Source organism: Osmerus eperlanus, chromosome 3 (genome assembly GCF_963692335.1).
Source record: "Osmerus eperlanus chromosome 3, fOsmEpe2.1, whole genome shotgun sequence".
Taxonomy (NCBI): Eukaryota; Metazoa; Chordata; class Actinopteri; order Osmeriformes; family Osmeridae; genus Osmerus; species Osmerus eperlanus.
Window position 1 is genome coordinate 10,653,145 of NC_085020.1, and position 22,360 is coordinate 10,675,504.

The following is a 22,360-nucleotide window of genomic DNA, read 5'->3' on the forward strand; positions in this document are numbered from 1 at the left end:
TGTTCCTACAGTACTTACTGCATCAGGAGGACTTGGACCTTTGGTTCCTCCACAACATCCTCTTTAAAATCCTACAACACAATAGCAACATTGGTCTCAATCTCAAAGCACTTTTCACTCAGTGGCGAGTGAGATCATTGGCAGAGGTATAAGGAGATGGAAGTGTGGAGATATTTACCTCCTCAAAATGGGGTGAAGGAGGAGAGGCGTGAGGAGAACAAGGAGGGTCAGTGAAGGTGGACTCGGTGTTGGAGCATGACCAACTTGTTGTCTGAGTCTCACCCCCTGCCTCGACAAAACCCTCAAAGGTGGTCTTCACGTCCACTTCCTGTGATTGTAAAATACAGAACATCTTTAGATGTTTGATAGACCGTTCAACAGTGACGACTGTCAACTAAATGTGATGTTTCATCAAGGAAAATGTGGTGCACCTGGCCTTCCTCAAAGTACATGAACTCCTTCCATGTATTTATATGGTGGGACATGACGTGGCTTGTCTTTCTACCACCTAGAAGCTAGGGAGGACAAAACAGAACTCATCATTCATAACTAACTGACACACAGTCTGAGTGTGAAGCTGAAAACCCTGAAGTTGCGTTTGTCAGCTTGTGAACATTAGGTGCTTGACTGACCTGAACCCCTGTGACCTCCAGTTCAATAGTGGAAACAGCCACCGAGCCCTAAGAAAGATACACAGGAATACATTCAGTTTCATCCAGGAACAGTGTGATCAACCAGACCTCTGGTGATCGGCCTGTTCTGTCCTCAGTATTCTCTCACCTCGGGGTTCAGGTCAATGTGGAGATGTTTTCTCCACCACAGCTGGGTCCGGTTGTTCATCACGATCTGGATTAGCTGGCAGACCTACTCCAGGGTCTGTAAACAGAAAAGTTCCTTGGTATAAATGCAATATGTTGGGGACTGAACTTCAGCCTCCCAATTGCTAGACCAATAGACCTAGAGGACGTTGTTTGTTCCAAGGTTGACATTAGAGCTTGTAACTTACAGACAGGGCTGACTCATTACAAGTGTGTTTCCACACCACCACTACTGTAGGGTGAGTGTGTGTGTGTATAGTGTTTGATACAGAGTCAGAGAAGTCCTCAAGACAGAGATGTCTGAGTTACCTGCAGTCGCCCAGCAGAGCGCCTGGTGCAATGAAAATCTGAGGCATTCCACAGATCTACCAGGGGTAGGTCTTTCTCATAGACTCCCTCCTTGTTGAACCAATCAGGTTCCTCCTCACTCAGGGATGCCTCCTTCTCGGCTTCAAGCTTAGGTAGCAAGAAAGGCTGCACAACAAGAACCAAACAGTCGACCTGACTTTCTGGAATTTAACATGTCCAAACTGTTCACTCTGAACAATTGTTTTTGTCTTTCATTGTATTTCCCATGGCAGACAAATAAGTACAGATGCAAACAGTGTGAGGTTCCCATTCTGTTCACTGATGATATAAGGTTACCTGTCCTCTGGAAAGGGCTGGGCACTCAAAGGTAATTTCCCCAGCCAGGCTAAGGTACACTTTGGGATGCTTTAGCCATACAGGGACTAGGAAGAACGTCTGTCAGGGAAGATATGGAGACAGAATCAAGCACATCATCTTCATTGAGGTTGACTTGTAGGTTTAACCCAGTGTCTTTTTCTCCAAACAGTAGATAGTGGATGAAGAACATGGAAGGTGCAGGGAATAGTTACCAGAGTGTTCAGAGTTGTGAAGCCACTCAGTAGCAGTTTCCCAGCATGTGTCAGCTGGAGAACATGCGTGGATGAAGAAGCTTCATGGCACAGAGGAAAATTTAAGAATCTTAGGACTTCTATTTAAAATATTTATTTGTACAGAGTAGACATTGTCAATGTTTTCAGATCATTTTACTAGCTATTTTTGTCCATGTTCTTAGTGATACGTGAATGTACCCTCTAAAACTCTTAACCCCAAGACAGACTTACAGGACGCCACACAGGCATGTAAAGGACCAGGGGTCGGGAGCAGCAGTTCCTCATCATCCTCCATGACCTGAGGAGGAAGAGTACAGTAGAAGAGGTTTAGAAGCATTATATAAATCAAATAGGTATAAACTATAACCAGTAATAGGATATGATCTAGTAGGTTGTGTTCAGTGGTGGCCGGTGAAAATAATTCTAGGTGGGGCTGTGAAATATTCAGTTAACGATGCAGGATACAAGTGCTCTGTGAAATAGTAAGTATTTAACCCTTGTGTTATCTTCGGGTCATTCTGACCCATCAGTCATTGTGACCCACTGTCGTATTGCGACAAATTTACCTCATACAAAAACAAAGTGAAGCATTTTCTTTTAACTGTCGGGCTGTCTCAGACCCCCCACATTGCAATGGTTAAAAGAAAATTATTTTTATTTGTTTTTGTATTGGGTGAAATTGGGTAAACACAACGATGGTTCGTTGTGAACCTTTGGGTCATGTGACCCGAAGGCAGCACGAGGGTTAATCAATGCACACACACAGCTATATAGCTGTGATGATTAAATCATTTGTTGACAATAGATATTATCATTACACTCAGTTCCAGGCTCTGCAAAATTTAACACAATCATTTATCTTTGATAGAACGGGCCTGTTCTTATCCACTTCTTCGTTGTGTTTTCTTACACCAAACCTTTGTCCAGTTGCATAGCGACATTAACTCTGCCTAGCATGGCTAGCTTGATTGTATTCTCCATGTGTGCCTTTGTACACGTGTATCTTCTCAGATAAATGTTTCATGTCCTTATAAGGTTAGTTAACTCCTTATAAGGTTAGTTAATAGAGTTATAACTCCTGTAACAGTCCATGCTGTATCTGTTCCGAATGTTTTAAAAATCAAGCACGGGAAGCAAAATAGGAACATTGACATGACTGCATCCAGCTAGCCAGGACTTTCTGTTAGCTACTAACTGCTGGAGAAACCGCTCGTGTATGATTTACCCTTTTCGCTCGTTTAGTAATTTTGATGTCAGGTTGATCTGGGCCAAGCTGTTTTATTTCTATTTTTTCCACTAAAGTTCTTCTCTCAAAAGGACTTTGGAGAAGATATCTGACAGAATTTAAGAACGGCTGGTGTGGTGTCTTGAGTCATAATTAAGCAATAAGGTACGAGAGGCAGTACATTATCGTCAATAAAGTACGTGTACTGCCTCGAGTACCTTATTGCTTTTATAATACGGTTACCAGCGAAATTATAAATAGTAAATAAATAGTAAGCTGTCTTTCAGCACAAAATAGTTATAGCCAACAAACGTTGTGTATCAATTTCAGTAGCCGAGAGAAAATAGTCCCGTACGTGTGGCTGTTGCTATGCAACGGACAAACAGCATTGTGAACTTCACGTTTGTTAGCCTAGCTAGATCTCGCACCATCTCATTCATTGTCAATGCTCGTTTTATAAAAGTTGCCTTTAAAATAACAACAACGGTTAAAATAACCAATCAGAATGCTTGATTTCACATTAAAATAACAACAATGACAATGGGACACTTTCAATTAAATAATATTTAATTTAAACATTAGGCCTAAACATTCTAAATAATTTAAATGTAGGCACTGGGTATAGGCTATACTATAGTTACGAGTTACTCGATAGAATAAGGCTGTTGTTAAGATTTGGTTATATTGATTGGATTTCCATTGCGCACAGTACCGTAGAAATCCCGCAGTATGTAATTCATTTCTTCCCTGGTTATGGTCTTCAGGTCTACGGGTTTCCCCACCTCTTCACACCAGTTGGTGAAGCAGTTAATTGCCCACTTAGTTTGGCAAACAGTGTTTCTTTTGTTGCGCAACATTTCAAATACCTCAATTTCTTTTTTGTTTATAGGAGAATGACGCCCACCTGTATCATCCTCTTCGGCTAACCATTGATCAAAAGTCACCCCCCCCCCCCCCCCAAAAGATCGAAGTTAACATGAAACATGTTGTTGATGTGATTGCTGTCAAGCTTGAAATGACAACTAATAACGGTCGCGTTATTTTGATAACGCACCAATATGGAACGCTCCTCAGCTTTATCGTACTTTATTTAAGCAATAAGGTACGAGAGGCAGTACATTATCGTCAGGCAGTACGTGTTCAAGGGTGTTGTTAGAAACCCTGCAAAAACTGCACCTTTAATAGGCTATGTTTAAAGGTGCACTGTGTAATATGACATCATCAAGAAAGTTCTACAACGTTCTAGAATGCAACACTCCCTGGGTAACCCCAACCCTTTCGAATAATAACAGAAGCTACAGTGGCCTTTAAGGACAAGAACAATTCTAAATTTTAAACAATGCACCTGATGACATTCCAACTATGACACTTTCAAGATGGCGGCACTAGGCCTTGGTCCAAAATATGCAGAAATATGGACATATATAAGCGAAAAAATAATAATTCAAAACATTTTTTTCAGCTATTATGCACTAAATTAAACCTACTTATGGATATTATAATTATTTTCTACAAAATCTGCTAGGAAATAAAACAGCGCTGTCAAAGAGACAGCATCTGCTCATTAGCAACCTGTCGCACTAGTGTGAGTGGACTTGTATTCATCATATTATGGCTCCTCAAATGTCTGAAGTCTTTGTTGAGGGGTGGCCTGTCGGACCTGTCGATTACCCCCCCGGTCCCTAGAACCAATGAACCATTTGGAGATGGTCTTCTCTGCATCTTTACGGGTAATATTGCTGGTCATCTGGTTTTTCTTCATGCCTCCTGCAAGAAATAAATATAATGGTAATTTACTTACTGTATGTGGCAACACAACTCTCCACCAGGACTGTAAAGGCAACTATGTTAAGAAAAGCGCTGTATAAATTAAGATTATACACACTCTTTAACACACCAGTTAGGCATCTCAGAGACATGAGCAAACATACTGCTCAGCCAGGACAACAAACATTACATAATGTTAAGGTATTATAAACAACTTTCTAGTATCTGTACAACACTTAAAACATTATCCACATGCACACCTACCATATATCACTTCAAACAACTTCAAGGCCTTAAACTCCCTCTTCCCGTTTCGGCCCAGAAGGTTGTAATTCCTAGACAGGCCGTGGTCTAGGAGGAAGGCCATCATCCTTCTTGTGGCCTCATCAATAGTTGCCCCCCCAATGTCAGCCACAGCTGCGACCTGAGGGGAAACAAAGGCAATACAAAGCAAATTTATCAACCTGAAAGAACTACCATAAGCATGGGTGTGAGCACACTTGGGAAGTTTCAGATGAAATTCACTGCTAGCCCGCTAATAAAATTGAATTAAGTTGTACTACCCTAGACTTAACATATAGTACATACCAGTTCAGACATGACGTTTGTGTTCGCCAGTTTTTCCTCCATGTTCATGACATCTTGAACCGTCTTTAAGGGGAAACCCTCTGGGGTAGAAGAGACGGTGGAGACGGTGGTTCCACGCTGTTGTAACAGCGTTTGCAGCATCCTCCCGTGAATCTTTTGTGTTTCTTTCACCTCCTCAAGGAGGGTTAAGATGCGCACGAACATGGAGTCTCTTACTGGAGATGGAGCGGTAGGCGGTGACCTTAAGCTGGATGTAGCGTAGGATGGAGCGGTAGGTGGTGACCTGAGGCTGGATGGAGCGTAGGATGGAGCGGTAGGTGGTGACCCGAGGGTGGATGTAGCGTAGGATGGAGCGGTAGGTGGTGACCTGAGGCTGGATGTAGCGTAGGATGGAGCGGTAGGTGGTGACCTGAGGCTGGATGGAGCGGTAGGTGGTGACCCGAGGCTGGATGTAGCGTAGGATGGAGCGGTAGGTGGTGACATGAGGCTGGATGTAGCGAAGGATGGAGCGGTAGGTGTTGACCTGAGGCTGGATGTAGCGTAGGATGGAGCGGTAGGTGGTGACCCGAGGCTGGATGTAGCGTAGGATGGAGCGGTAGGTGGTGACCTGAGGCTGGATGTAGCGGTAGGTGGTGACCTGAGGCTGGATGGAGCGGTAGGTCCGATGGGGCTGTCATCGTACTCATCCTCATCCTCACTTGTAAAAATGACTTTCCTAGAAATGTTTAATAAAAGCACAATCAATGAGTTAAAGCATTTTAAACATGTGATGTTTACTTTTATTAATTTATTACATTTAATATTATCTATTATTTAATCATATATCTCTTGTATTTTGTCATTTTTGGAAAAAGTGACAGCCCTAGTATACATCCCTCATTTTGACAGATTTGAACACAATACACTTAACAAAAGTCTCACAAAACTTTCCCTCCCTGTATCATTGGGAGAGTGTCAGCATCCATTGAGTATCTACCATTTCACGATTCAAATAGACTCACCTCCTTTTGCGCTGTCCTTTTCCCAAGTTCTCGGAATCAGACTCGGTCAGGACATCTGTATTTTCCTCGTACTCAACCAATTTTGAGCGGGCAACTCCATACGTTTCTGTGGGAGACAAACAAATGTGTGGCAGTGAATAATGATGACAGGCGTTCTATACATAATCCCTTACTTAATACACATGAACTTGAGATTACCGGCTTTTCTCTTGACCGTCAACTTGAATGTTGCCCAGTCAGTGTGCGGCTCCAGTTGTTCTGCGACGGCCTTTGCCATGTTGATCTTGGCTGGTGGCCAGTAACATTCGTCCTCCTCACCCCCGGTAAACCATTTCGTTGGAATAACTGCCAATCCGCCATTATTTTCAAATGCCACTATGGCGAAAGGCAACATGCTTAAAGAAAAAAAATACATACAGTTGCGAGAAAAAGTGAAAATGCAGAAATCCAAGTAATCCCAAAGGGTTCACATACTTTTTCTCGCAAATGTGAATAAAAAAACAAATCGGTAAATCAAAACGAACAATAAAAAATAAATAAATAGCACACTAGTGCAGGAGTGGCAATGCCACGTATCCAGTCTTGAATGGCAACAAAACCATTTTTGTTTTTAACTCCTCAACAGGTAACAGCTGCAAGTGTTCAGATAAATTGAAAACAAAAAGAATTCCAAGACGTGAGGAGTCCATTGGATAGTTGAAAAAGTTTTTGTCAGTTTCAAAGAAATTACACAGGACTTCAACAGTTCCAGAATGTGACAAAATGTTCCGCACAATAAGAACCCTTCCCCCCACAGAAAAACAGTTATCGCCACGAGAGGAGGAGATCATTGTCTGTCCATCATTGTAACGCCTGTATTGATCCCATGTTGCAGTTGAATTAATCATAGAGAGTGTGTGAGCACGCCTATACAGCGCTGACACACACACACACACACATTCTGCAGACTAATAAGATAATAAGTGAAAATAATATCCAGTCTAACAGAACTGCTATTACAACAAGAACTAATAATATCACCACAGCTAAAATCACGTTTATTTCTGGAAAAGAGTACGGCAAAGAGGCGAATTTAGCATGTTGAGACTATAGCCTAACCATCTCTCTCCTTCTCATGTGTGTGCGCGCTGCGCTCACCTCCTTAACTTTCTCCATAGCCCATCAAAAAAGAACCAAATCGTCCCTTCTCTTCAAAACAACTACACAACATACTCATCCAATTCGAGAAAACCGGAGGGAAGGCAACAGACAAGAAACAAGCACAAGTGGAAAAAGCAGACGATAAATTTTAGCTTGTGCTACAGCTTGTTTTAACCACTTGCTAACTAGGCCTGTTTGACTGCCTTGCTAACAAGTTTACAACCAAATCCTTCCAAACAATATATGTAAGTCAACCACTCAAAATAAGCTCAAAACATGCTTGATATTAACTTAATAAATTGGACTTGTATGTTCAACACCATGCTTTAACCAGGTTTAATTACCATAGCTAGCTGAAAGCTGCTAGCTAGTTAGGCTGAAACCTCATTGGTTTACGTTCAAAACTGGCTAACCGAACACTCTCCAAAAAAGCTTTTAGTAAACCTCATGCGTGAAAAATACATCCCCCGTTTAAGTATACATAGAGGCAGATTCTTACCTGTTTTTTCGTGTTAAACTGATGGTGTCTGAAATCCGATCGTCATGCGACTGACTGCTGCAGAAGTTATCAGACAAAGACGCTCTGACGTTGGTACTGGTACTGAAGGCGGGAATTTTTTAGGCGGCAAATTCAAAAAACAATATATTTTTGAAAGGCGGCAAAGTGACGGGTTTTTTTTGCTCCGTGATGGGGTGGAACTGGGAAACCTCCATCCATCCATCCATCATCTTCCGCTTGTCCGGGGGTCGGGTCGCGGGGGCAGCAACCTAAGCAGGGAGGCCCAGACTTTCCTCTCCCCGGCCACTTCCACCAGCTCTTCCTGGGGGACCCCGAGGCGTTCCCAGGCCAGCCGAGAGACATAGTCCCTCCAGCGTGTCCTGGGTCTTCCCCGGGGCCTCTTCCCAGTGGGACGTGCCCAGAACACCTCACCAGGGAGGCGTCCAGGAGGCATCCTTATCAGATGCCCGAGCCACCTCAACTGGCCCCTCTCGACGCGGAGGAGCAGCGGTTCTACTCTGAGCCCCTCCCGGATGACCGAGCTTCTCACCCTATCTCTAAGGGAGAGCCCGGACACCCTGCGGAGAAAACTCATTTTGGCCGCTTGTATTCGCGATCTCGTTCTTTCGGTCACTACCCACAGTTCGTGACCATTGGTGAGGGTAGGAACGTAGATCGACTGGTAAATAGAGAGCTTCGCCTTTCGACTCAGCTCCTTCTTCACCACAACGGACCGATGCAGAGCCCGCATCACTGCGGACGCCGCACCGATCCGCCTGTCGATCTCACGCTCCATCCTTCCCTCACTCGTGAACAAGACCCCGAGATACTTGAACTCCTCCGCTTGGGACAAGATCTCCTCCCCGACCTGGAGATTGCACTCCACCTTTTTCCGGTCGATAACCATGGCCTCAGATTTGGAAGTGCTGATTCCCATCCCAGCCGCTTCGCATTCGGTTGCGAACCGCTCCAGTGAGAGCTGGAGGTCACGGCCCGATGAAGCCAACAGGACCACATCATCCGCAAAAAGCAGCGACCCGATCCTGAGGTCCCCAAACCGGACCCCCTCAACGCCCTGGCTGCGCCTAGAAATTCTGTCCATATAAGTTATGAACAGAATCGGTGACAAAGGGCAGCCCTGGCGGAGTCCAACCCTCACCGGGAACAAGTTCGACTTACTACCGGCAATGCGGACCAAACTCTGGCACCGGTCGTACAGGGACCGAACAGCCCCGATCAGGGAGTCCGGTCGAACGGTCGAACGCCTTTTCCAAATCCACAAAACACGTGTAGACTGGTTGGGCGAACTCCCATGCACCCTCCAGAACCCTGCCGAGGGTATAGAGCTGGTCCACAGTTCCACGGCCAGGACGAAAACCACATTGCTCCTCCTGAATCCAAGGTTCGACAATCCGACGGACCCTCCTCTCCAGCACCCCTGAATAGACTTTCCCAGGGAGGCTGAGGAGTGTGATCCCCCTAAAGTTGGAGCACACCCTCCGGTCCCCCTTTTTAAAGAGGGGAACCACCACCCCGGTCTGCCAGTCCAGAGGCACTGTCCCTGATGTCCACGCGATGTTGCAGAGTCGTGCCAACCAAGACAGCCCTACAACATCCAGAGCCTTAAGGAACTCCGGGCGGACCTCATCCACCCCAGGGGCCTTGCCACCGCGGAGCTTTTCAACCACCTCGGCGACCTCAGCGCCAGAGATAGAAGGGCCCCCCCCAATGTCCCCAGACTCTGCCTCCACGTCGGAACGCGTGTTGGTGGGATTAAGGAGGTCTTCAAAGTATTCCTTCCACCGATCCAGGACGTCCCCCATCGAGGTCAGCAGCGCACCATCCCCACCATATACAGCATTGACAGTGCACTGCTTCCCCCTCCTGAGTCGCCGGATGGTGGTCCAGAACCTTTTCAAAGCCGTTCGGAAGTCATTCTCCATGGCCTCGCCAAACTCCTCCCACGCCCGGGTTTTTGCCTCCGCAACCGCCAAAGCCGCATTCCGCTTGGCCTGCCGGTACACATCAGCTGCCTCTGGAGTCCTACCGGCCAACAAAGTCCGATAGGCCTCCTTCTTCAGCTTGACGGCTTCCCTCACCTCCGGCGTCCACCACCGAGTCCGAGGGTTACCGCCGCGACATGCACCGACCGCCTTGCGTCCGCAACTCCGGTCAGCCGCCTCAACAATGGAGGCCCGGAACATGGCTCAAAAAATACCATGAAGAAAACTAACAATGGTTCTCAGTTGTCCCTGCCCGGAAGCGGGTCACCGGGGCCCCCCCCCCTGGAGCCAGGCCCGGGGGTGGGGCTCGATGGCGAGCGCCTGGTGGTCGGGCCTTTTCCCATGGGGCCCGGTCGGGCACAGCCCGAAGAGACAACGTGGGACCCCCTTCCAGTGGGCTCACCATCCGCAGGAGGGGTCATGGGGGTCGGGTGCAGTGCGAGACGGGCGGCGGCCGAAGGCGGGGGCCTTGGCGGTCCGATCCTCGGCTGCAGAAGCTAGCTCTAGGGACGTGGAACGTCACCTCGCTGGCGGGAAAGGAGCCGGAGCTGGTGCGCGAGGTAGAGAAGTTCCGGCTAGATATAGTCGGCCTCGCCTCGACGAACAGCATCGGCTCCGGAACCAGTCTCCTTGAGAGGGGCTGGACTCTCTTCCACTCTGGAGTTGCCCTTGGTGAGAGGCGTCGAGCTGGGGTGGGAATACTTGTTTCCCCTCGGTTCGGCGCCTGTACGTTGGGGTTCACCCCGGTGGACGAGAGGGTAGCCTCCCTCCGCCTTCGGGTGGGGGGACGGGTCCTCACTGTTGTTTGTGTTTATGCACCAAATGGCAGTGCAGAGTACCCACCCTTTTTGGAGTCTCTGGGAGGGGTGCTGGAAAGCGCTCCTCCCGGAGATTCCCTCGTCCTCCTGGGGGACTTCAATGCTCATGTGGGCAATGACAGTGAGACCTGGAGGGGCGTGATTGGGAGGAACGGCCCCCCCAATCTGAACCCGAGCGGTGTTTTGTTGTTGGACTTCTGTGCTAGACACGGCTTGTCCATAACGAACACCATGTTTAAGCATAAGGGTGTTCATATGTGCACTTGGCACCAGGACCCCCGAGGTCTCAGTTCGATGATAGACTTTGTAGTCGTGTCGTCGGATCTGAGGCCGAATGTCTTGGACACTCGGGTGAGGAGAGGGGCGGAGCTGTCAACTGATCACCACCTGGTGGTGAGTTGGCTACGATGGTGGGGGAAGACGCCGGTCAGGCCTGGCAGGCCCAAACGTAATGTGAGGGTCTGCTGGGAACGGCTGGCAGAATCCCCTGTCAGAAGGAGCTTCAACTCCCACCTCCGGGAGAGCTTCGACCATGTCTCGGGGGAGGCCGGGGACATTGAGTCCGAATGGGCCATGGGACTGGGAAACCTAGATAGTACAATAATATAATAAAATAATAGTAAATGTATTTTATTACAATATTGTCTGTTGAAATTCATATTTTGTCTTAAACCACTATTAAAGTGCAATGCCTACACTTCTAAATAGCTAAAAAGCCTGATCAAATTTGAATAAAAAGTGGAACTAGCCAGTGACTGTTGTTAAAATAAGCCTATAACAAAAGCATCCATAATCAATTTTGAATATCTTAAGAGTGGAGCCCAGCTGGAACCCACTTATGCCCATGCGTAGTTTAGCCCATCTTATGCCCATCTACTGCCCATGTGGGGCCCAACAACAAAGCCCACTCTGAGCCCATGCCCAGCCTAAGCCCATCTAGCCCAAGTGAGGCCCATGTGGGGCCCAACTAGACGTGTTTGCAGGGACTTAAATCAAAAGTCTATCTAACTACTAACCTGAACTTCATTGCCACAGCCTAAACGTTGTCAATCTGTTCATGAAAATAATTAATTTCAGCTTAAACCGTACAACGGAACGTTAAATCCAATTCAACCAACGCAATCGCTACCAAGACAAACACAGCAGTAGTCTAGTACTGTACCGTAGTAGTACAATTTACCGGGGCAGCTTCTCCACACAGGGCTATATCGCATTTTGCGTTGTTACTGACAATGATCGCTACCAGTGAGCTTTTTATGAATGAGCGATTTTCCACTAAATAAATGTCAAGCTTATTTACGTTTTGGGGGGCATATTTTCAGTTAGCAGATGGTACTGTTTGAATCGCGATTCCATCTTCTACTGCCGGGTAACGTCGTAGAATAATCTTCAAAGGGGGTTCTTTATTAATGAATGAATGCAATGAGTAGGCTAAATGCCTGAAAATATCATGAGAAGGGAAAAACTTAAAATGACGTTTAACCCTTGTGCTGCCTTCGGGTCACATGACCCAAAGGTTCATAACGAACCATCGTTGTGTTTACCCAGTTTTACCCAATACAAAAACAAATAAAAATAATTTTCTTTTAACCTTTGCAATGTGGGGGGTCTGCGACAGCCCAACGGTTAAAAGAAAATGCTTCACTTTGTTTTTGTATGAGGTAAATTTGTCGCAATACGACGGTGGGTCACACGGCTGATGGGTCAGAATGACCCGAAGATAACACAAGGGTTAAGTCATAGAGATTGGGTCAATTTTTACACCGGTCTGCCAAATTTATTCGTTTTGATTCAACGATGAGGCTGCCTCTTGCAGGGGAAATGAGAAGACATCTATTTCATTCTACACTTCACTCGTATTTTCAGTTGTAAATGAGCAGCAAAAAAAAAAAGCTTTTAAATCTATGTAATCTTTATAAATAATAAGTATGCATTTTTATATAAAATATACAGAAATATCAGTTGTAAAAATGTCATTCAAAAACGGACCCCTGTGCAACCGACGAAAGCAAGCACACCCTACAATTTCCCCAGAAATTGTACCCTCTCTAGTTCAAATTGTTTGGGAGCCAAAAGAGCCGGCTCGTTTGGCTCAGCTCACTGAAAAGAGCCGGCTCTTTTGGCTCCCAAACGGCTCTTTAAAAAATAAATGTTTTAACTATGAATTTGACTATGATAGGTGTGAAAACGATTTGAATTAAATTCAAATTCCGGGCATTCCGGCTCACGAAAAAGAGCCGGAATGCCCATCACTAGGCTCTACAGTTGCACAATCACTGGGGCGATTATTTCAGCACCCTTTAGGTATAATTTTTGAGGACGCTGATTGGCTAAATATGTGTTGCTATGGTATATCCAGAGCCAGCTGCCACTCTGTGGGGGGTGTCTTATCCAGGCTCTTTCTCCACCATCTAAAGATATTTTTTTTACTTCTTTTTGCTGGGCTTTTCTCTGTGTCCCTTCACCCGATGGTGTGTAACACAGCCATCGGCTGAGAGGGAACTTTCTGATAGTTTTAACAGAAAAAGGCATTATTACTGAAGCACTGTTTCATGAATTTGGTTAATTAACCAGCAGCAAGTTCAGCCCATTTCAAACACTTACCAGAATCCGTGTCATTGTTCGATGTTGAGGATGCAGATTTTCTCAAATGTCTACCAACACAGATCAGTATCCAGAACAGGCAAAGAAATCGAGCAATAGACTATCCTCTTTTCTTTTTTTCCCCCTTCTCTTTTTTAGGTTGCTCCGAAGAGACCCCTGGGTCACTTTGGGCCTGACCCATTGAGCCAATATCTTTTTTTAACCCTTGTGTTATCTTCGGGTCATTCTGACCCATCAGTCATTGTGACCCACCGTCGTATTGCGACAAATTTACCTCATACAAAAACAAAGTGAAGCATTTTCTTTTAACTGTCGGGCTGTCTCAGACCCCCCACATTGGAATGGTTAAAAGAAAATTATTTTTATTTGTTTTTGTATTGGGTAAAATTGGGTAAACACAACGATGGTTCGTTATGAACCTTTGGGTCATGTGACCCGAAGGCAGCACGAGGGTTAAATTACTAAATGTAAACGATTATTAACTAACAACTGTTACTGTAACTATGAACTATTGCTATCTGTTATTTAAGAAAGTTGTGCTCTTTCAGGCTCTGTCGGAAAATTATGGAACAATTATTTAAAACAAGTTGTACACGTGACATCATAATTTCAAGGCTCTATCCCTGAGTAACATGTCATTATGACCATATATATATATATATGGTTGTGACAATGTTCATTTGTGCATAGTTGAGAAAAAGTTGTTTACAAATTCAACTAGTCAGCTTTCAAGCATTCCAAATGAATATTAACAGAACATAAGAAATTGCAGTAACACTAAATAAATAAATTTCTTATCTAAACTAGTTTATTCTGCTGGCTTACAAAGTCGGGTAGAGAAATATTGTATTAAAAACAAATTACACTTTTTTAATGATGACATAAGGATTGCAATTTAAATCAACAAGGAGAAAAACATGAAGTAAAGAATCCATAAAATAAAATATAAAACTACAAGATACATCTTGTATGGTTTTGAGTCAGAAGCAGACAGCTAAAGAAATGGGATGTTCTAGCTAACAAAACCACAAATCATAGAGGGCCCATTTTATTATTTTTAAAACACACATTGTACAATTAGTCTGAAAAACATTTCTAATTAAATTTGTTTGAAATGAGAACTGATTTTACCAACTTGCGTCACTAAACGTTTTGCCGTCCATTTACAAAACTGACCAACCATACCTTGGTTCAATCCATGGTTTCACTGGTGGTTCCCTCACTAAAGTGAATGGAGACCTACAAAGCACTGTCTGATCATTTTTAAGCATAAACATAATAATATATAACATGAATAGAACTCACTTGCATTACAGTTCAGTCATCCACTCATGTAATTGATTTGAGCGATTATTGATAACCATAGACATGGAAATAGGCATGACTTTGGCAGAGTGGATGTATCTCGGGGAAGCACTCCCTGCCTCTAGCATGAGCGAGCAACACGTATAGAATATGATGCAATAATAAAACAATCGGGAGTGAGCGTAGGAGGCATTAGAATGCCGCCTTATCGGACGTGTCCAAGTGCCATGCCTGCACTAGGCTCATATTTGACTGGGAAGTTGTTTATTTTTTATTCTTTTTACTATTTGATATTATGTGATCCCCTTCATTTCAGGTACAGTCTTTAATCATGGGAAGCATAAATACATCATCTATACCTGTCCACCCACATACAGCAGAGGTGATGTCACAAGGGTAAATGTAAGTTTGGAAGTAATTATAACACAGGGTTAACTTTTGTCTTATTTTCTTATACCTTCTCATGGCCTGAAGCTACAATTTGCTTGCGCAACCTGATTTAACCAGATTTAAAAAGATTTAACCAGATTTAAAAAGAGAACTGACCATTTTTCACACTAATGCAAACTAAGACAGAGCCCATGAGAGAGATTCAGTCACTTCGATTAAAGATACATTTACAAAATACATGGAGTGTTTATGTTGAGTCGACACATGCCCAATTGTGAGTGAAAGGGCCCACAGACTCTAGCCCTTTGCAGCTCAAAATACGCTCTCCTGTCCATGATTTTAAACAATTCTTTTCACTAAAGAAGGAAAAGTAGCAACATAAAAAACACCACACACAACTTTACACAATGTTTGGAGGTTTTACTTAGTTGTAACGTTACTTGGCCTTGAGGGAGGCCTCTGAAGTCTGTGCACAGGCCTGTGGTTCATTTGCAGTTGAAGGTTTTCTCTTGAAATGTCTGTAATGCCCTCTTTGGCCAACAGAGAGCAGATGGTTGCTATTGAGTGCTAAATTGAGATGTGGTAGCCTTGTGTGAGTGTGTGTGTATGCATTAGAGGGAAACATTGACACACTACTTCTTGACCACGTGTGACCTTTTATTGCCTTGGTTCACTTTCCAATAGAAGATACTGTCACACAGCTAGGAGATAAAAACACTACGAGTTAGTAAAAAGGGTTCTTGTTCTTTCAAAGATTAATAAAATGATCTGACAAACAGATGAGAGGCAACTGTCTTTAAACAGGAGAAACATATAATACCGGCAACATGGATGTAACACACATGAGAACCAGGAAATGTTTTTAGTTTAGAAACATGTCACTTTGTTTGACATTTCCTCATAATAGGCTGTCCTGTGTCACAGCATGGGATTATTGGAGGCAAAGGAGTGGCTGGGGGTCACAAAGGTTCAAAGCTGCCTGTTTTGTCAGAATTGATATAGTGCCCTTTGATCATACCCCCGAAACAACACCATGTGTTTGCGTGTCTGTATGTGTGTGTGTGAGAGAGAGATCTTTGTATATGTGGGTGTGTATGTTTGATAGTGAGTGTTGAGCAAACAGATTATTCACTATTCCCTTGAACAACCTGGAATTAAATATTTTGCTGCACCTGGCATGGCTCTGTAGGTAAAGCACACTTTGGAAACAGGGTTTTTACTGCCTATGAATGTGGTGCGGGAGCATAAAGGCCATAAGTGATTAACTCAAAAAAGAAATGCAAATAAAACATGACGTTTACATAGTTCCCAGAACAACAGGCACTTTACTCATTACAGCTTAGTAACATTTGAGAATTTACATTTACATATAAGGCACATTAAATTACACTGGAAAGCAACACAGCAGCAAAGCTATTTGAATGAAGCAGAGAGGGTAAGGGTGTGAACTAGAGATGTGATCAACATAAGCTATAGTTAAGGCGTCGCTTTGTACAGTCAGTTATTGATTTGGTTATGATAACACTTGATATTTGTGCTTATTTTCAACCATTCAATAAAGATAATCAAGCTTATCGAAAAAAGGGAAGGTATTTAAGAAAATCTGGCAAATTAAGGACCACAACTGTGGCGTGAACACAAGCTCAGGATATGAGAACTCTCCCAATGGAGTCAATGAAGCAGAGTGCTTGAAATGGGCATTAGCTTTTTTACGATGCTGCTTTTTAATCTGGAAGGTTTGCTTATTTAAGTGGATCAAAATTCACATTCAATATAGCTATTCTGATTTCACTAGACATAGTAAAATAACTAAAAATAACCGTTTATGGCATTATGTACATTATTAGACACCAAATAGGACTTTATGTACAAAAGTTTTGCCCTTAATTGTTTGTCTCTCTGAATTTTCTGTAAACATGTCCCTGGTATTTCATATTGGTACGGGGTTATAATGTAGTCAGATAGAATCAAGTACAGGGATTTTTCACAGCAATGTCAAGGATGCTTGTTTTCATTGATGAGAGCGGTTTCTTTTTTATTGTCCCTGCTTCAACAATACTTTGTGCTGATGGTGCGTGATCTTTATCGTCCGGACGCCTGTTTGTACAGCACGAAAAGAGCGGATTTGGCCTGAGGTCGCTACTATGGTCAGTCTGTGATCAGGCAAAATGAGCACTCCTCTCTCTTTTTTTAAACAGACAACAGTCATTATCACAGTACACAGTTTTGCACACAAGGCCACGAAACACAAGCTATCCAAAATAAAATAAGATGTAGAATAATCACATTGAAAAGAGACATTCAACATGTGGTCTATATGTTTTTTCTTCTCTTCTCGTCATTGGCTGTTCTGACCCTTCCTATGAACATCAACAGAGAGAGAGATATTCTTTGTCTCTAGAGAAACGTTGTCTGGTATTCCAGGGGAAGTGAATGCCAAAATGACCCTGCACAGAGTCTGGATGTGCAAAAGGTAAACCCTTTTTTTCTCAGTTTAAAATCTGACTCTTGTCTTGTCTAAGAGCTATAAAGCTGTACCCTTACTGGCATATGGTGTTTCTGTACAAGGACTTGGTGTGCAGCTGCCCTAACTACAGCACCATGAGGCCTCCTGCAGCAGTATGTCACTGTAGGCGAGTGGGAGAGCCTAACTACAGTCAGATTACTGGTTTGCAGACACACAAGAAGAATATGATCTCTCTTTTCCCTGCCTGCTCACACCCCCATAGAAATGTGAAAATTAGTAATCCTTCATTTGTATATTGTTAAACTCTTCTGATAGAAAAAGATGTTTCTAAAAATGTAACATGGATTTTCAACAAGTAAAAACTGCTCCTCTGTATTTTTCCTCAGCACATTTTAGTCCCATTTCAGAACACGCTTCATAAAAATATCTATCCCCCTGTCGTTTACTGCTACTTTATCATATTTAACTGATCTTGCAAACACTCATGTAACTTTTTTTTGCCTTCTTGAATTATACTATATTTGTCCTAATAGTAAAAATAACTGTTTCAATACATCCCTGTTGGTATCTGTTTGTTTTCGTTGGTGAATGTCTTGCTGGTTTAAGAGTGTCATTTTGAGTTAGATTTGTGTTTGCTCCCTTGCATTCAATGTAAGCTAATGTGAGTAAAAGAGTGTATGTGCTCGTGTGTGTGTTTTCCCTCACAGTTTCATACAGTGAGATCGTCTGACCGTGCCCTGCTGCTGGCCTTACTCAACCTGCTCAGTGGTCTCGTATCTTCTATCGTATCTGCCGCCTCCATCCCCACCTCTGCAGGTGGCCCACCCTCCCCGTCAACCTCCTCCTCCACCTCCTCCTCCTCATCCACCACCTCCTCCACCCTCTCCTCTGACACCTCCCTCGCCTGCACCTCTTCCTCGGGCTCCTCCGGGTGTAGTGTCACCCCTGCTGTCTCAGTGGTCTGGGCGTAGGAGGGAAGAGTCTCATCATACACCTTAGAGATTTCTTCCATGGGCAAGACCTCCTCCGGCTTCTCCTCCAGACTCTGGAAGGGTGGTGCCAGCCTCCCAGCCTCCATGCCCACCTCTGTCAGAGGGTACAGGTGTGTGACAGGGGGCACCTTCTCCTCCTCGAGCAGCCGGTAGCCCTTGGCCCTCTGCAGAGAAGGCACGGTCAGGGGGGGCAGGCTCTTCCCTGGGAGGGGCAGGGGGGATGAGCCCTCACCCTGGGCTGGGGCGGGACCTGGTTTCCTGAAGACAAAGCGTATTTTCTTCAGGCCCAAGTGACTGATCTCCACGAAATTGAGGAAGAGCGAGACGCAGGCCACGGCCAGCATGAAGATGATGAAGACGGTCTTCTCTGTGGGGCGAGACACGAAGCAGTCCACCGTGTTTGGGCAGGGCCAGCGGCTGCACTTGTACAGTGGCAGGATGCGGAAGCCGTACAGGAAGTACTGGCCCACAACGAATCCCACCTCAAACAGAGTTTTGAAGATGATGTGGCAGATGTAGGTCCTCAGCAGTGTGCCCTCCAAGCGGAACTTCTTACTTCCCTTGGTGCTCGTCTCCTTGGTGGTGCGGACGCTTCCCTGGTCGGGCGCCAGCGGCAACCGCTCCTCGCTTAGCTCCTGCTGACGGCTAAGCTCCGCCTCCTCGCGCTCTTTGCGCTTTTCCTCCATGTGAACGTGATGTACAGCATGGCCCACGTAGACCAGAGACGGCGTGGAGACGAAGATGATCTGGAGGACCCACAGGCGGATGTGGGAGATGGGGAAGGCCTCATCGTAACACACATTCTCGCAACCAGGCTGCTGCGTGTTGCAGACATAATCGCTCTGCTCGTCTCCCCACACAAACTCGGCCGCCGTGCCGAGGATGAGGATGCGGAAGATGAAGAGCACCGTGAGCCACACCCGGCCGATCACCGTCGAGTGCTCATTCACTTCCTCTAAAATATTACCCAGAAAGCTCCAGTCACCCATGATCGGTCCGTAGCACTGCAGAGTGAAGGGTGGGGTGGGGTGGAAAGGGATAGGATGGAAGAAGAGAAATAAATGGAGAGAAAGAGAGGGAGATGTTTAAAATGGAGATGGAAAACTTCAAGCTTCCCAATCTTTGTCCCTAATAACAGTTTTAACATCTGAAACTTTACACATACTACTGTTCTACTGATAACCTGCGGCAAATCGAAATATGTCAAAATGGATACCGAACAGCCAGACATGGAGGGGAAGTCTGATCCCTTTCCACATGACACGTAGAAACATGAACAAAACTGTTTAAAAGTTGAATAAATAGTTTTAGAAGGTCTCATCAATGCCAATGACTAACATCATTGTTCCAACTTCTTATCGACAATCAGTCAAAAGCCAAATCTTCACAACATGAAACACATACCAAAAAAGATCTGGCAGCAGCCTCTAGGTCAAGCCTACTTTCACTAGCCACCAAAATGCTACAAAAAGTACAACTCCTCGATGAAGACTAGATATAAAACATGTTTCGGATGCATGTGTAAGGTATGATATAGGTTAAACTGGATCAAATGGGCAACTTGCCACAGCTGCGGCTCCGGCGAAGTCGAGTCCTGTCCCGTTCTCTTGGCACCCGGCAGGGAATAGTGAACTTTTTTCTGCCCTCTTTCCCACCTAAAGCCGTGTCCTTGTCGCCCCACTGAGCAGATGTGAATGAATCGGCTCTGATGGTTGGTTTTTACTTTGCTGCAATATTTAAGCTTGGAGCCAGACAGCCTTTATTCACAGGGCGACGCGTGGTGACGCAGGAGACAATAGGATCAGCAGAGCCAGGCCAGGGATGTATGGGAGCAGGCTTCAGGCTCGCACAGCAGCAACAGCATCATGGACACGATGCGGCCAGGGCACAGGGTACACGCCACACACTAGTGTGGACACGGGACACACACACACATGCACACAGACATAAACACACACTCTTGTTCACACATGCGCATGCAGACACACGTGCATACAAACAGACAGACACGCATCAGAAAGGGTCGGAAACAGCTAAAGCAAGATAACGTAACCTGATACGACCTTACAGAGTCTAACAATGAGCTATATCCGAATAAAACGGAAAGATCGTGTTATTTTCTCTCTCTTTCTTTCTGCTGTACTGATGTTTAGGATCCCTATATTAACTTACTGAGGTTTTATTGTCACTTATTTTGATTCCACAACATGAAGGTAAAACGTACATTCTCTGTTGAAATTGAGCCCTTCAGACTATTTATTTAGAAGACTTTGTGCATTCCATGTACATAATGTATGTATCACCTATGCAGTGTGGTTTTGTGAGTGTGTGTGTCTTTAAGTGTCATGGGTAACACCAGATTTACCCGTTTTGACTAATTGGATGGGAATTTGAAGAATTCTGGCCATTGATCGAAAGGACATGCAGAGATGACTCCAACTCTCCAGGCTCACAGAAGACCAACTCTGTGGCACAGATCTTTTGATCTCTCAATCACCTTACAGTTGATTAAGCATGAAAGGATTTCTGATGGTCGGCTAGACCAGTGTCAATAGAATTCCCATCACTATATCATGAGCAAATTGAAAGAAGCATAAAGGATCATTGCTTAACAAATCTGTCAAATTAAGTAAATGGAATACCATGACAGTTGCCATATTTTGTAACCTGTTGTCAAACATACTTTCTGTTTTCTGCAAGCCAGTCTCTCTCACATCGAGCTTGAGGGTCTATCAAGTCTACCAAGAGTCTAAAGAAAATCCAGGAGTCCAGATTAAAAGACCCTTACTTTATTTCAAGAACATGATTGGGAACAATGTCAAACATATTCTGAGTTGCCAAAATGTCTGTCTTGCAGCATTCAATCATGCATAGACAAAACAAGCCAGTGGTTCTCACACCCTTTAGCCTGTGTGTCTGTGCCTCGGTCAGTCAGATGTGCATAACTCAGGGCCAGGAGACAGCTACAGGATGGCAACACTTCATCACACTGCCTGTAATAAACTGTATGGGGCAGTGACATGTACACTAACAAACACACACAAACACACACAAACACACACAAACACACAAAGTGTCAACCATACATAAACAAAACGATGTGTATGGAGATTTCTTTGTGTGTGTGGGAAAAAAAGAAAGAAAAATACTTTTCAAGAAAATCGGCATCTTCGATATAAAATTACATTATAAAATGGAAAACAACTCAAACTGAACCATAGGTTTAACCTCTACTTCAGGATGGTTTCACAATGTTTGTTCTTATACACTGTCTTTCACATTCCACCCAACAAACCCAATGAGGCAGATATACACAGAGCACACACAGACGTGGGAAAGGTTTATTTGAATTGTTTCTGTTATCCAAACTGTTGAATTATCATGCCCAGGAGGAAACAGTTGAAGAGAGAATTCTAAGCAGAGGGCTGAACTGTGCTATGGCAGGAGTGGGGCAATGTTATGTGTTTGACACATTGCTTATACACAGTCAAACAATTCAGCTCAGGTCAGGTTCTCATGACCTACAGGCTTGTTATTTTGATCGTACACTTACATCCATTTCAGGTAGATTGTTTTAGCATAGTTCATCCATATATTACAGAATTCATGGACATGTGCTCTGATTAAGGAGGACATTCTCCCAAACACAGTTAGGGCATCAATGGCCTTGTCTCAGTACGAGTACATTGAGAACAATGTAAAATCTGGAGTCTAATTCCTTGTATGCATACACATACTTAGCCAATAAAGCTGATTCTGATTCAGATCTCTTATCACCGTGCCTGTCTGACAAATAGCTACCCACGTTCTAAATGACATCACTGAGTTAGACACCCCACCATTT

The 22,360-nt window shown here is 44.4% G+C and overlaps 2 protein-coding genes and 1 long non-coding RNA gene across 3 annotated transcripts; all 3 read right to left on the minus strand.

Moving 5' to 3' along the window:
• Positions 1-790: 790 nt before the first annotated feature.
• On the minus strand, positions 791-1,777 carry LOC134017004 (uncharacterized). The gene is made up of 4 exons (XR_009929711.1): positions 1,697-1,777; positions 1,464-1,562; positions 1,128-1,292; positions 791-876 (listed from the first exon to the last, which is right to left on the minus strand). It is a non-coding gene; the product is annotated as an uncharacterized LOC134017004 (long non-coding RNA).
• A 2,774-nt stretch (positions 1,778-4,551) lies between these two features.
• On the minus strand, positions 4,552-6,692 carry LOC134016938 (mucin-2-like). Its single transcript, XM_062456182.1, has 5 exons — positions 6,497-6,692; positions 6,299-6,404; positions 5,298-6,012; positions 4,974-5,133; positions 4,552-4,709 (listed from the first exon to the last, which is right to left on the minus strand). The coding sequence occupies exons 1-5, from the start codon at positions 6,690-6,692 to the stop codon at positions 4,552-4,554; spliced, it is 1,335 nt and encodes a 444-aa protein (XP_062312166.1).
• Positions 6,693-15,700: 9,008 nt separating this feature from the next.
• On the minus strand, positions 15,701-20,233 carry LOC134017505 (gap junction alpha-8 protein-like). Its single transcript, XM_062457181.1, has 2 exons — positions 20,082-20,233; positions 15,701-19,520 (listed from the first exon to the last, which is right to left on the minus strand). The coding sequence occupies exon 2, from the start codon at positions 19,503-19,505 to the stop codon at positions 18,234-18,236; it is 1,272 nt and encodes a 423-aa protein (XP_062313165.1). The 5' UTR covers positions 19,506-19,520; positions 20,082-20,233; the 3' UTR covers positions 15,701-18,233.
• Between the last annotated feature and the right edge of the window lie 2,127 nt (positions 20,234-22,360).

Excerpts from the sequence above, each read along its gene's own strand:
- LOC134016938 (XM_062456182.1), bottom strand. The coding sequence starts at position 6,692 with ATGTTGCCTTTCGCCATAGTGGCATTTGAAAATAATGGCGGATTGGCA. Across the intron at positions 6,405-6,496 it reads GACGGTCAAGAGAAAAGCCG|AAACGTATGGAGTTGCCCGC; the intron begins GTAATCTCAAGT and ends TGTCTCCCACAG. Across the intron at positions 6,013-6,298 it reads AAAGGACAGCGCAAAAGGAG|GAAAGTCATTTTTACAAGTG; the intron begins GTGAGTCTATTT and ends AAACATTTCTAG.
- LOC134017505 (XM_062457181.1), bottom strand. The coding sequence starts at position 19,505 with ATGGGTGACTGGAGCTTTCTGGGTAATATTTTAGAGGAAGTGAATGAG.